The sequence below is a fragment of the Pelodiscus sinensis genome, chromosome 1 (assembly GCF_052426305.1).
Source record: "Pelodiscus sinensis isolate ZL-2025 chromosome 1, ASM5242630v1, whole genome shotgun sequence".
In the NCBI taxonomy this organism is placed as follows: Eukaryota; Metazoa; Chordata; order Testudines; family Trionychidae; genus Pelodiscus; species Pelodiscus sinensis.
In genome coordinates this window covers 16,387,220-16,400,123 of record NC_143052.1, presented here as the reverse complement: position 1 = coordinate 16,400,123, position 12,904 = coordinate 16,387,220, and the positions used below count along the sequence as shown (strand labels likewise).

Sequence of the window (12,904 nt, the reverse complement as noted above, 5' to 3'; positions counted from 1 at the left end):
TAGTTAGAGGCAACATTCCCTCAAATTTTTATATCCATGTGTGGAACAAATTTTGTGATGTGCACCAATATGGAGATGGTGTGTGGTGGGAGTGGGTCTCAGGAGTTTGGAACGTGAGAGGGGCTTCAGGGCTGGGGAAGAGGGCTAGGGTAGGAGGAGTGAGTTGTACCCTGGGGTACAGGCTCTGGGATGGGGCTAAGGATGATGGGTTTGGGGTGCAGCCCGTCCCAGCAATGGAGCCAGAGGACTGCCTGCCCACTCCCTGCTGGTAGCAGCTCAAGGAGAGAGGTGCTCTCCTGCCAGCTCCCACTTTGCTTCCCCTTCCTGCCCAACCCTACCTCTCTCCTCTCCTGGCCCCTGTGGCTGCATATCTGTGCATCCCTTTATAGCCCACTGAATAGATGCACAGCTTAGAGGGAACTTAAATTAGAGGTCTTGGACATTTTATTATTGCATCTTCTTTTTTATTTGTCTCCTCCGGATGTGAACTGAAAAGTGAAAGTTTCAGAAACCACAGAGAAATTCTCTTGTGCATTTCTTTTTGTCCTAACAAAAAATTTCTGTTAAGCTCTAATCCATCAAGTCACATGAGCATGTTCTTATCTTTCCACACATGAGCAGTCTCACTGAAGTACACCAAGGCACCTGTGCACATGCTTATCAGCGGTTATGCATTTTTATTGTATCTTAAAGAATTACATGAATGTTATGATACTATATATGGGAATCTTTTCATGTAAATTGTATAAATTTCTGCCTGGCTTATTGACGTTGACAGGACGCAGTGTGAGTTAAGTTTTCAGAGAGAATATGTACGTCACGCCATTGGAAACTCAAATAACACAATAAAGAACAATGCACACATCTAAGAGTGTCCTACTTAGATATGTGCCTATGAAAACTGGGCACTGCTAGTGTACAGAGGGTGGAATTTTTTCAATCTCCTGAGGGATTTGGTTTTGTAACTTCCACTAACTTCTAATGGGCATCAAGCATCCAAAACTCTAAATTCCTTGTTCTGCTACCAGGTATCTTATCCATGTATAAGATATAGTAGGCAATCTGCAAATTGCCAATACTATTTAGCCAGGCCTTCTAAGGGACAGTACAATATTCTATGTAATAAGCTAAATATGGCTGACAGTGTAATATTGTTGCAAAAAAGCTAACCTCATTCTGGGATGTATCAACAGGAGTGTTGTAAGCAAGACATGAGAAGTAATTCTTTCACTCTACTCTGAGCTGATTAGGCCTCAGCTGGAGAATTGTGTCCAGTTCTGGGCACCACATTTCAGGAAAGATGTGGACAAACTGGAAAAAGCTCAGAGAAGAGGAACAAAAACTATTAAAGGTCCAGAGAACATGACCTATGAGGGAAGATGGCAAAAATAGGGTTTGTTTAATCTGGAAGGCTGTGTCCAGACTCAGGGGTTTTTTCGAAAAAAGTAGCCTTTTTTCGAAAAAACCTCACCTGTGTCTAGACTGCAGCCGCGTTCTTTCGAAATTAAATCGAAAGAACGCGGCTTTTCTTTCGATGGCGGTAAACCTCAATTTACGAGGAAGAACGCCTTCTTTCGAAAGTTCCTCTTTCGAACGAAGGCGTTCTTGAATGTAAATAGGGCTTCTTCGGAAGAGAGCATCCAGACTCACTGGATGCTTTCTTTCGAAAAAGCAAGCCCTTTTTCGAAAGTTCAACGTGTAGTCTAGACGCTCTCTTTCGAAAGAGGCTTGCAGTCTAGACATAGCCGAAAAGAGAAGACTGAGAGAGGACATGATAACCATTTTTAAGTACATAAAAGTTGTTATAAGGAAGAGGGAGAAAAAATGTTCTTAACCACAAAGGATAGGGTAAGAAGCAATAGACTTATTGCAGAAAGGGAGGCTTAGGTTGGACATTAGGGGTACATCTACACTGCAGCGCTAGTTCGAACTAGCGGGGTAGTGTAGACATACCCCCAGTAATCCTCATTCTACAAGGAGTAAAGGACATTTTGGAAATAGTGCTTTATTTCAAAATTTGGCACTGTGTAGACAAATGTTCCAGTAATCAAACATATGACATATCAATCCCTTTCTCATGAGCTAAAGTCTGGGGTGAAATCTTGGTCCCTGGAATTTTTCCATTGGTTCCTATGGGATCAGATCTCCTTGCAGAATCTGGTACCTTAACTTGCATTGAATAGTGCCTTACTCCACAAATAGTCACCTTGAAGTTACTAAGAGTAGAGTAAGGTGCTGTGAATCTAAAATGAAAGTAATAGAATCCAGCACTAAGTCAGGACAATGTGTAACAAGAGGGTATGGAACACAAAAAAGGATATGTGACAATAGAACATGTGGCTGCATATCCACTGTGCAGTTTAGAAGCTTTGAGGCTTTTCAGGAAGTGGAGATTAATCTTGCTCAATGACTATTTACCCTAGACATTTCATTCTGCCGTTTACCATGGGCATCTGTTGGCCAGCAAGTTTGCCTGCCTGTGCGAATAAAGAATTAAAATAGTTCATGCTGCTGTGAGGCATGAATCATAAGGTTACGTAGGGATTAGTGGTGAAGGGTCTTAAAGTCAGTAGTGCTATAAAACTGGGAAAGTTTATGAGGAAGATTATGCTGGAAAAATGACATTTCATTCATGATGACAGTAAAGCACTGATATATGGAGGAAATCTGCCTATACAGCTCTCCAGTCGGTAAGGTCATTCTGAAGGAAATTCTTGGTGGGTCACAGTACACTTAAGATAGTTGTTTATGAATAGTTGGCATTCAGTAAAGTACTTTCATTATAATGCAAGTTTCACATAAAATGAGCCTGATCCTTTGCGAGTAGTGTAAATCAATTTAACTCCAGGGATTTCAAGGGTACTAACCTGATTTATGCTAGTTGAGGGTGCGCCTTCTAATAGTTGCACAGGCTTTTTGAGTGTGTCTGTATGTACTCACAGACAAATACTACTCAGAGAAGGCCTAGGAATAATTAATCCTGCTTCTGCATGAAGGGATCAACTAGATGGCTTCTTGAGGTCTCTTGGGGTACGGCTACACTGTGGCACTATTTTGGGATACTTCCAGTATTCCAAAATAGCCATTCCACGTCTTTGAAACAAGCCCGTTATTTCAAAATATAACGGGCTCACTATCCCGATGTTCCTGTAAACCTCATTCCATGAGGATTAAGGGAAGTTTCGGAATAGCAGTTTATTTCGAAATTTGATGCTGCGTAGACAGCGCCAAATTATGAAATAAGCTATTTCAAAATTAACTCAAAATAAACTACACCATTTGCATAGCTCAAATTGCGTAGCTTATTTCGAGCGTAGACACACCCTTGTAGACCAATGTTTTTATGACGGGGGATTTGTGTGATATAGGCTTTCATCCCAAAGCATCTCTGTCTATATAGTTAAACTGAAACTTCCATTGCATTTATCACAGTCTCTCAGTACATTAAAATTTTGTGGCTCACATTTTAACAAACTGCAATAAAAATCTTCTAAAATAGACACTTCCCAAAGTTTAACCAGGCCCTTCATACTCACCTTAACAGCCCCAGGCATAATTCTTTAGACCGGTTGCCATGAAAGATAACTTCACTGCATGGCTTCCAGTATAATCATCTCTCCCTCCTCCCCAATTTCTACTGAATCTCTTTCCCTCAGTCTTCCTGCCCAGAAAAAGCAGGAGAAAACAGGTTGTTTTGCAGCAGGTCAGAAGCTAGCAAATCCCAACTCCAGTGAACTGAGGCAAGAACCCACTTCTTTAGCCATGGGCTTCTCAGTGAGAGCATCCAAATCTCATCCCCTCTCCTATACCAAGGGCTGTTAGCTCCAGTGGTTGGGAGGATGGCATTTGCCATAGTATTGCACAAAGGTAGAGGTAGTCTCTCAAGTAGTTCTTCCCTAATTATATGCTCAATTAATCCTGGTGATTTTAAAGCAATGAGATAATTAAAAAGAGGAATCCTCAGTGTTTCGTCTAAAGCTGGATCTCTGATTTGTGGGGTTTGGAGTAAGATTGTGGAGGTCAGCTTTTACAAAAAGCAGACTTTATTAAGAATGTAGAGATTAATTCAGTCTGTGTAAGGAGAATCCTGCCTGGTGCCATAGAAATTCCCTACCTATGTTAACTATAGAACTACTCAGGTGAGAGAGGGTCCTATGATCAGACCCACTGGGAGTATTTAAGGCATAAGTTAACAATGCGTCCATACAGGTGGCACAGTCTTGCCTGCAATGTCTTGCGGGCCTTGAAAATAGGTGAGGTGGAAAGGCAAAAAGCACAAGCCGTTCACTGCATTTTCTCTAGCTCCTTGTTACCCGACCCTGTGATGCAGGGTATGCAAACCCCATGCAGACTGACAGGGTTAATGAATTGTGTTCACTGCACTCAGCCCTGCCTGCAACATCTGTAGTGGGTGTCAGGCTGAGAGGGACGGAGCTAAAAAGGGGAGAGCTGGTGCAATTGTAGCTGGCCTCCGAGGAGAACAGATCAATTGCTTGAGAAGAGATACATGGCGGAAGCCAGGAACCAAGGATTGTAACTAGTGGAACCATCCCAGCCACAGGATGATTTAGGACAGCTGCCCCAAGCCCCATGGCAGCCATCTCAACCATTCTATGGGCAGGGTCGAGGGTGGCCCAGGAGATTACTTGGGGGCCTGGCATTGGGCAGCAGCAGGGGTCACCTCCTCTCCCCCACACTCATTGTGGTGGCAGCAGGAGCTGGAGTGACACAGCAGCCGGCTCTGCTGCGCCCCACCCAGCTCCCCCTCCCAGCCTGCTGCACTTCTGCAGGGCCCTCCACTTTCCGCAGAGCAGGGGCGGTGAAGCAGTGGGGCCTGAAGTGGGGAGGTTGCCCTGGGCTGGTGGCTGCACCATTGGCATGAGGGAAGTGGGGGGGAATTGCCCCAGGCCCTGCACCCTCTAGGGACGGCTCTGGTAACTAATCAGAGCCTTCCTGGAGGGAAGGGCAGTCTTGAAGACAGATGGTTTGAGTTTATCAGGGACTTGCCCCCTGGTGGTTTTAGCTTGCTAGGAATGGGATAATAGGAGAAGGCTGGGCTATGAGAGCGGAGGGCGAGTGGATGAGTAACCTCAAAGGGGCTCAGAACTAAGCCCCTTTTGGATAAGAAATTCCTTTATCTCATGTTTGTTTTGGGGATGGCAACTTTGGATTCCATTTTGCTGCAAGTGGGTGTAGTGACCTGCCAGAAGGCTAAGTCTTAAACTACCAGACCAGGCTGGAGTTTCCTTTGTTTTTTGGTCACACCTTGTTTAATTTCATTGGAGACAGGGAGATAGCTGCCTTCCCTTCTGTCTGGGACAATATTTCTCCCCATTGATGGTCACAACTAATGCCTACTATTTAGTACCATATTTCCTCAGCATTATTATTATATTAATCACCAGTGTGTCATTAGATATCAGAAAAGACCTAATTTGATACACTTCTAGAATACAGTAATAGCACTTGCAGTGAATTGATCTGATTACTTAGTTGAAGTTCAGGCCCCATGTCCTTATAGTCCAAATAAAGCTTCTCTCTACTGCTTTGGTGTAGACACCATGCAGTTTCTCTCCTTCCCCCCCCCCCCCCATTTTAGGCTGTGTCTAGACTGCATCCCTTTTCCGTAAAAGGGATGCAAATTAGACACATCGCAATTGCAAATGAAGCGGGGATTTAAATCCCCCCCGCTTCATTTGCATAAACATGACTGCTGCTTTTTTCCGGCTCGGAGCTTTGCCGGAAAAAAGCGCCAGTCTAGACTAAAATAAGGAATAAGGGATCTTTTGGAAAAGGCTTTATTTTCTGAAAGATCCGCATCTAGACTGGCGCTTTTCTCCGGCAAAGGTCCGAGCCGGAAAAAAGCGGCAGCCATGTTTATGCAAATGAAGCGGGAGGGATTTAAATCCCTGCTTCATTTGCAATTGCAATGTGTCTAATTTGCATCCCTTTTACAGAAAAGGGATGCAGTCTAGACACAGCCTTATAGTTTTGTTCTCCTTATCTGTAAAGGCCCTTCATTGTGTCTACCTGATGACCAGGTAGGACAGAAAAACAAATACACATTCCTTGGTCTAAGGCGATTTTGCTAAAGCATTACTTTCCAAACACATTAACAATGTAGCTCAAGGCTCATATAAATAATTTTGTGCAAACATAGTACATACATCACACCAGAATACTCATTTGCCGGTGATGCATTATGTGCCACATGTTGGGTGTTTACCATGACAACAATACATTAGGTGTACTAAGTACAGCAGGCTGAGTTCCGGACACAGAACAGTGAACCCTGAAAATTCCTTGTGTGGGGGGGGATAAAGGTTACACCTTAAAAACTAAAAATCTTAGAAATGCTTGCGAGGAAAACTGAGGTTCCAGTTAAGATTTGCTTCTGGGTTGGTTTATCTCTGGGCATTTACATATGTTTAATGGAATTTATCAGTTCTACTGCTTCATAAAAGATAAGTCCAGAACTTATCCTTCAACCCCCAAAATGTCTGGCATGTGTGTTTTGTCCTAGAGACGGACAATTCTTAGAGATCCAGGCATCTGGAATGCAGAAAACTGAGTAGGTATTGTGCTACTGGAAGGGGAAGCATTATTCTACAAATATCAGATTGTTTCACATCTTGCTACTCACCAGAGGGTTCTCTGCAACCCTCACTTTACCTTCACATAGGTTGGAGTTTTGCCTAATTTGAACAAGATGGTTAACTACATGCGAGCCTTGCATTTGATTCAGCATTCGTTCTGTTATGATGATGGCAACTCCCCTACAGAGATCATCGCTCACTTTGGGACAAACCTCTCAGCTGCTGTAAATGGGTGTAGTTCCATTAAGCAATTGAATCAGCTGATTTTTACTCCAGCTGAAGTCTTGGTCCCTGAGCGACATTATGCCCTTACCTAGGTTTTCTGTATATGGGGGGGAGAAAGCAAAAAGGATCCCAGGAAGCTTTCCTTCTGACACCCAGTAGTAAAGTCTTGCAGCAGGTAGCAGCATAAATTGTCCCCCAAAGTTGGGGTGCACAAGGGAGTTGGAGGCCACTGGCATTGCTAGTGGCTTGTAGGGGTAGTGTCGGGGCAGGGCATAGCTGGGACTATGTGGTGTACAAGGAAGAAACAGAGCCAATAGTGCCTCAGATCTGATAAGGGCACCTTGTCCTGTGTCCCCAGGAAGCATCCTGGGGGTGTAATGCCTCCTCCCACCAGCATCCTCAGCTCCATGCCACCAACCCATTCCAAATACAGCTCCGCCTCACCAGAGGCATAGCTGAGCCTTCTGTCATGCTTGGAATAATGGCTGACCTCAGTGGAGCTACGGTGATTTGCACCAGCTAAGGATCTGCTCCAAAAATATAGGTACATGCAGGCCCCCCAATGAGGGGAGCAAAGGGGCAAACTGTCCCAGGGCCTGGGGACCCTGGCAACTGCCACCACTACTACTGCAGCGGCCAGAGTGAGGAGTGCAGAGCTGGCCCCCCCCCCCCATCCACCCCACCCGGCCCAGTGGCTCAGCAAGTCTGTCAGCTCCCTTGGGTACACGAGCCAGGACGACTTACACCAGCTAAGCACCAGCCTCCAAAAGCTGACTTTTCCGTCAGCACTTTGCTTTGATCAGGGTTAAGAAGTTGGTGAAGCCCTACCTCTGAAACCTGCCCATATGTGTATGTGAGGAATAACCTTGCTGAAATGCTAATGGTCCGAGTCTCACCTGTACACAGAGAACATAGGATTGCAATGGAAACACAGTTCAAATAATAAACTCCAAAGTATAATGTACTCTACACTTCTGCTGATGTCTCCCACAGCTCTGTATATAAAATGAAAAATTAAAAGCATCGAGGGCTTTTCCTTAATTATACCGCTCCTGTCCAATATAAGTGCCCTGACAAATCAAATGCAATTGCTGGTGTACGTGCCGAAAATATTAATCAGGAAGAACTCAGTTGGTATTAGTGTGGATATAACACGTAATTCCATAGGAAAGTCCACTGTGATTTGGAATTAACCCTGTGGCACCAGGATTTTCTGGCTTGACATGCTAACGCAGAAAGCATTTTGCTAATGATGGGATCTGTAGACCTGCCTGTTTCAAGGGATTAATTAATAACACAATGTGAAAGTGTTACACAATTTTTGAGGAGGGAAAAAGGGGGGGGAAAGGGGGGACAAGGCAAAGGATTGCTTTTGCTGATTGGGGATATTAGGGTTTATGAGAAAGCTGAGGGGGTGATTGTAGCAGTATAATAAAAATGCTTATTGCCAAAGCATAAAGCAATACCTGAATGCCTGGGATAGCTTAGATAAGAAAATGAATAAAAATCACATAAATGAGTGAAAGTATGTGTGAGAGGTGGTGGAATACAAGGGTCCTTATCTTTGTTGCTTGCTGCTTTGATATGGGAATGATCTGCTTTGGAATGGGTTTGTTGAGACTCTGGGAGAGAGACTGGCAGCTGGCCACGGCCCTTCTTTCCATAGTTGAAAGCTGATCCTTTTCGAAACTCTGCTTACCATTTACAGTGCACCTGCATATTAAGGTCATTGCACTTGGAATGAGTTGCACAGAAAACTCTCCCTAAGAACCAGCCTATACTTTATTCTAATACTGGCCAAGACTTGATTGAGCGCAAAAGGGATTTTTATTTTCCCTTAACTGGAATTCTTAACTCACTAAGGAGGTTTAAATGTATCTCTCCAAATAATTCTTTTTAAAAGAATACATTTGTAGAAGAAGCATGCTATAGTGGAGCAATGCAAATATCACTACTTCAGTCTTTCATCAACATGCTTCTACCTTGGTTTGGAGAGACCACTTCTAAGACTGAGAAAGTAGTTCATGGCCAATTAAGATACTGGCTTTTCTGAGCCTGCCTGTTCCTGATGGTGTGTTGATGGGGAATGCTTTATAGCAACTTTCCCACCAAGAACTGACTAGAAGGGGCCATTGTGATATTCTGCCAAAGCTGTTCCCCACTCTGGAACGACAAATGCAGGAATTGGGGGCCTGCAAGAGCACTCTAAAATCTTGCCTCTACGGGCTCTGGTACAAAAACTTCCCCCCCAAAATCCTAATGCCCAGATTTTGGGGAATCTGCTGTCACCACCCAAGTAATTCCAAGAAAAAAAACAGGGAAGAGATCACTTGGGAAATTTCCTCCCTAACGTAAAACTCTCCTCCTGCCCCAACCTCCGTTTTACTTGGAGTTGGGAAAAACAGAGGGAATTCACAGACAACAATGGACTCTGCCCTTGTAACTAGGCGCTGAGTCCTAAGGACACAACAATCAACCAATCCTGTTAATTAGAAAAGAAAACAATCCTTTATTATCAATACAAAACCACAGTTGCAAGCATAGTAAAATGGCTAGATGGGAAGAGCCACCAATTGATATAACAAAAAACAGGACTATGTAGCACTTTAAAGACTAACAAGATGGTTTATTAGATGATTAACTTTCGTGGGCCAGACCCACTTCCTCAGATCAAATAGTGGAAGAAAATAGTCACAACCATATATACCAGAGGAACCAATTCAAAAAAAGTTGTCCTTTTCATATGTGTTCACTTTTTTTTTGAATTGTGTCCTCTGGTATATATGGTTGTGACTATTTTCTTCCACTATTTGATCTGAGGAAGTGGGTCTGGCCCACGAAAGCTCATCATTTAATAAACCATCTTGTTAGTCTTTAAAGTGCTACATAGTCCTGTATTTTGTTTCAGCTACACCAGACTAACACGGCTACATTTCTATCACTATTCACCAATTGGTATAGATACTCAGGGAAAGTCCCTGGGCTAAAAGCTTTAAGTGTTTTTTTTTTCTCGTTTGTAACTATCTCAGGGTATGTCTACACTAGAAAGTTAGTTCGAACTAACGGACGTTAGTTCGAACTAACTTTCCTATGCGCTACACTAGCGCTCCGTTAGTTCGAACTTAATTCGAACTAACGGAGCGCTTAGTTCGAACTAGGTAAACCTCATTTTACGAGGACTAACGCCTAGTTCGAACTAGCTAGTTCGAACTAAGGGCTGTGTAGCCCTTTAGTTCGAACTAGTGGGAGGCTAAGGCTTCCCAGGTTTCCCTGGTGGCCACTCTGGCCAACACCAGGGAAACTCTATTGCCCCCCTCCCGGCCCCGGAGCCCTTAAAGGGCCACGGGCTGGCTACTCACTTTGTGCCAGTTGCAAGGCTGCCAGCACCCGTGCCTGCACAGCCTGCACCTGCCACACAATGAGCCAGCCATCCGAGGGCTCCCAGCCCTCCACTGCTCCCCACGACCAGCCTGGCGGCTCCCAGGAGCCTGCCCGGGGGCGCAAAAGGCGGGCGCCCGCCTGGTCAAGTGCGGAGATCGTGGACCTCATCGAGGTTTGGGGGGAAGCCTCCAATGTCCACGATCTCCGCACTAGCCACCGGAATGCGGCCGTCTATGGACGCATGGCTGCCAGCCTGGCCGCCAGGGGCCACCAGCGCAGCCGGGAGCAGGTGCGCTGCAAGATTAAAGACTTGCGGCAGTCCTACTCCCGGGCCTGCCTGCCAGGGGCTGACCCGGAGGCCTGCCCCCACTTCCATGCCCTGGACCGCCTCCTGGGGGCTCATGCCGTCCCTGCCCCCCGGGACGTGATTGACCCCGGGGCAGAGGGACCGCTCCTGGACACCGAGGAGGAGCAAGAGGGCTCTGAGAGCCAGGAGCCTGCTGCCAGCCTTCCCAGGACCCGGGACCCCCGAGGCACCCCACAGAGCCGCTCGCCTGCATCATCAGAGGCCGGGGAGGCGTCCACCTGTGAGTACCCTCGTGTTCCCCTTATGTGTACGGGGGGCTGGGGCGAGAGGGAGCCCCGGGACCGTGCGCCTGGGCCTTGCCCACCACGGAGCAGCAGCTGGGGATCCTGCAGGGGCCCTGGCCTTGCAGAGGGGAGCTGGGTTTCACACACCTGGGCCCCTGGGGTAATTGACCGCTGGTCTTCTTGCACCACAGCTGCAGCACCGGGGACTGCAGGGCGCACCACACCGCCTGCAGCAGCCGCCCGCGCCCGGGCAAGCAGGACAGCCAGGAACCAGGAGGACTACCAGAGGCGGCATCTCCGGTTCCTGGACCGACAGCTCCGTCTCCAGGACCACTGGGTCCAGGAGGACCTCAGGCTGCGCCAGAGGAGTCTGGAGGCCCTGGAGGAGCAGGGCCGTGCCCTGCGAGGCCACCTCCAGAGCCTGCTAGACCGCTTTCCATTTCCTCCTCCCCCTGCTCCCCCTCTTGCTCCCCCTCTTGCTCCCCCTGCTCCCCCTCTTGCTCCCCCTCTTGCTCCTCCTGCTCCCCCTCTTGCTCCTCCTGCTCCCCCTCTTGCTCCTCCTGCTCCCCCTCTTGCTCCTCCTGCTCCTCCTGCTCCTCCTGCTTCCGCTCCTGCTTCCTCCACACCCCCTGTCCTCTCTGCCCCCCCCTCCACAACCATTCCCCACCGACGCCCCCGGACCCGCAGTGTGGCGAGACGGGAGAGGCACCCAGACTCCCACCCCTGAGCTTTCCTTTCCCTTCCTCCCTTCCCTCCCCTCCCCTTCCAGCTCCCTCGTCCCAGGTTTCCCCCTCCCTTCTCCCACCTTCATTCCTCCCTCCCCCACCCCAGTTCTGTGAAATAAACAGACGTTTTTGTTGGAAAAACAGGTGTCTTTATTTGACAGTAGGTAGGGAGGGGAAAGGGGAAGGGGGGGGTAGGGTGGAAGAAGGCCCCGGTGGGGCATGCAGGGAGAGGTCAGTCCTCCTCCTCCTCCACCTGGAAGCTCTCCCGCAGGGCTTCCCGGATCCGGATGGCCCCCCGCTGGGCTTCCCGGACGGCGGCGGTGCGGGGCTGACCGTAGTGTCCAGCCATGCGGTCAGCCTCAGCCATCCAGGCTGGCAAGAAAGCCTCCCCCTTCCGCTCACACAAATTGTGGAGCACACAACATGCCGCCACCACGGGAGGGATGTTGTGCTCGGCCAGGTCCAGACGGGTGAGGAGGCATCGAAAGCGGGCTTTCAGTCGCCCGAAGGCCCCCTCCACCACGATGCGGGCCCTGCTCAGCCTGTTATTGAAGGCCTGGCGGGAGGGATTGAGGTGTCCCGTGTAGGGCTTCATGAGCCAGGGCTGCAGTGGGTAGGCGGCATCCCCCACCAGGCAGACGGGCATGTCCACGTCCCCGACCCTGATGTGGCGGTCGGGGAAGAAGGTCCCGTCCTGCAGCCGCTGGCACACGGAGGAGTTCCGGTACACCCGGGCGTCGTGTGCTTTGCCGGACCAGCCCACATTTATGTCCGTCAACTGTCCCCGGTGGTCACATACGGCCTGCAGGATGACGGAGAAGTACCCCTTGCGGTTCACGTACCGGGACGCCTGGTGTTCCGGGGCACGGATGGGGATGTGCGTCCCGTCGATGGCCCCCCCGCAGTTGGGGAAGCCGAGGGCGCCGAATCCCCGGATGACGGCATCCGGGTTGGCGAGGCGAACCACCCTGCGGAGCAGCACCCGGTTGATGGCCTTGACCACCTGCGGAGAGAGACACAGCAAAGCGTCAATCAGTGGGGCGCCCGGGTGGCTGGGAGCGTGCGTGCCCTGGCAGTGCCCCGCGCCCCACTCCCGGAAGCAACCCCCCTGGCGGCGTGTAGTACGGCCGGGACAGCCCGACCCCTCCGGTGCGGGGCGCTTTCGCCTCCTCCCGCCCCCCCCTTTGTCCCTGGGGCGGCCCATCCCCTCCTCGCAGCCCCCCTCCCCCCCGGCTCGGTGGCCGACGAGCGCCGTACCTGCATGAGCACTGCTCCGACAGTGGATCTCCCCACGCCGAACTGGTTCCCGACGGATCGGTAGCTGTCCGGCGTGGAGAGCTTCCAGAGGGCGATGGCCACCCGCTTCTGGAGGGGGATGGCGGGCCT

General features: G+C 48.9%; 2 protein-coding genes across 2 annotated transcripts in view; both read left to right on the top strand.

Moving 5' to 3' along the window:
* Positions 1–12,904, top strand: part of FRMD4A (FERM domain containing 4A) — a 436,582-nt gene that overhangs the window by 6,874 nt on the left and 416,804 nt on the right. The window lies entirely within an intron of this gene.
* On the top strand, positions 9,915–11,668 carry LOC149525541 (uncharacterized). Its single transcript, XM_089776002.1, has 2 exons — positions 9,915–10,789; positions 10,985–11,668. Exons 1-2 carry the CDS (start codon positions 10,240–10,242, stop codon positions 11,518–11,520), a joined length of 1,086 nt encoding a protein of 361 aa, XP_089632128.1. The 5' UTR covers positions 9,915–10,239; the 3' UTR covers positions 11,521–11,668.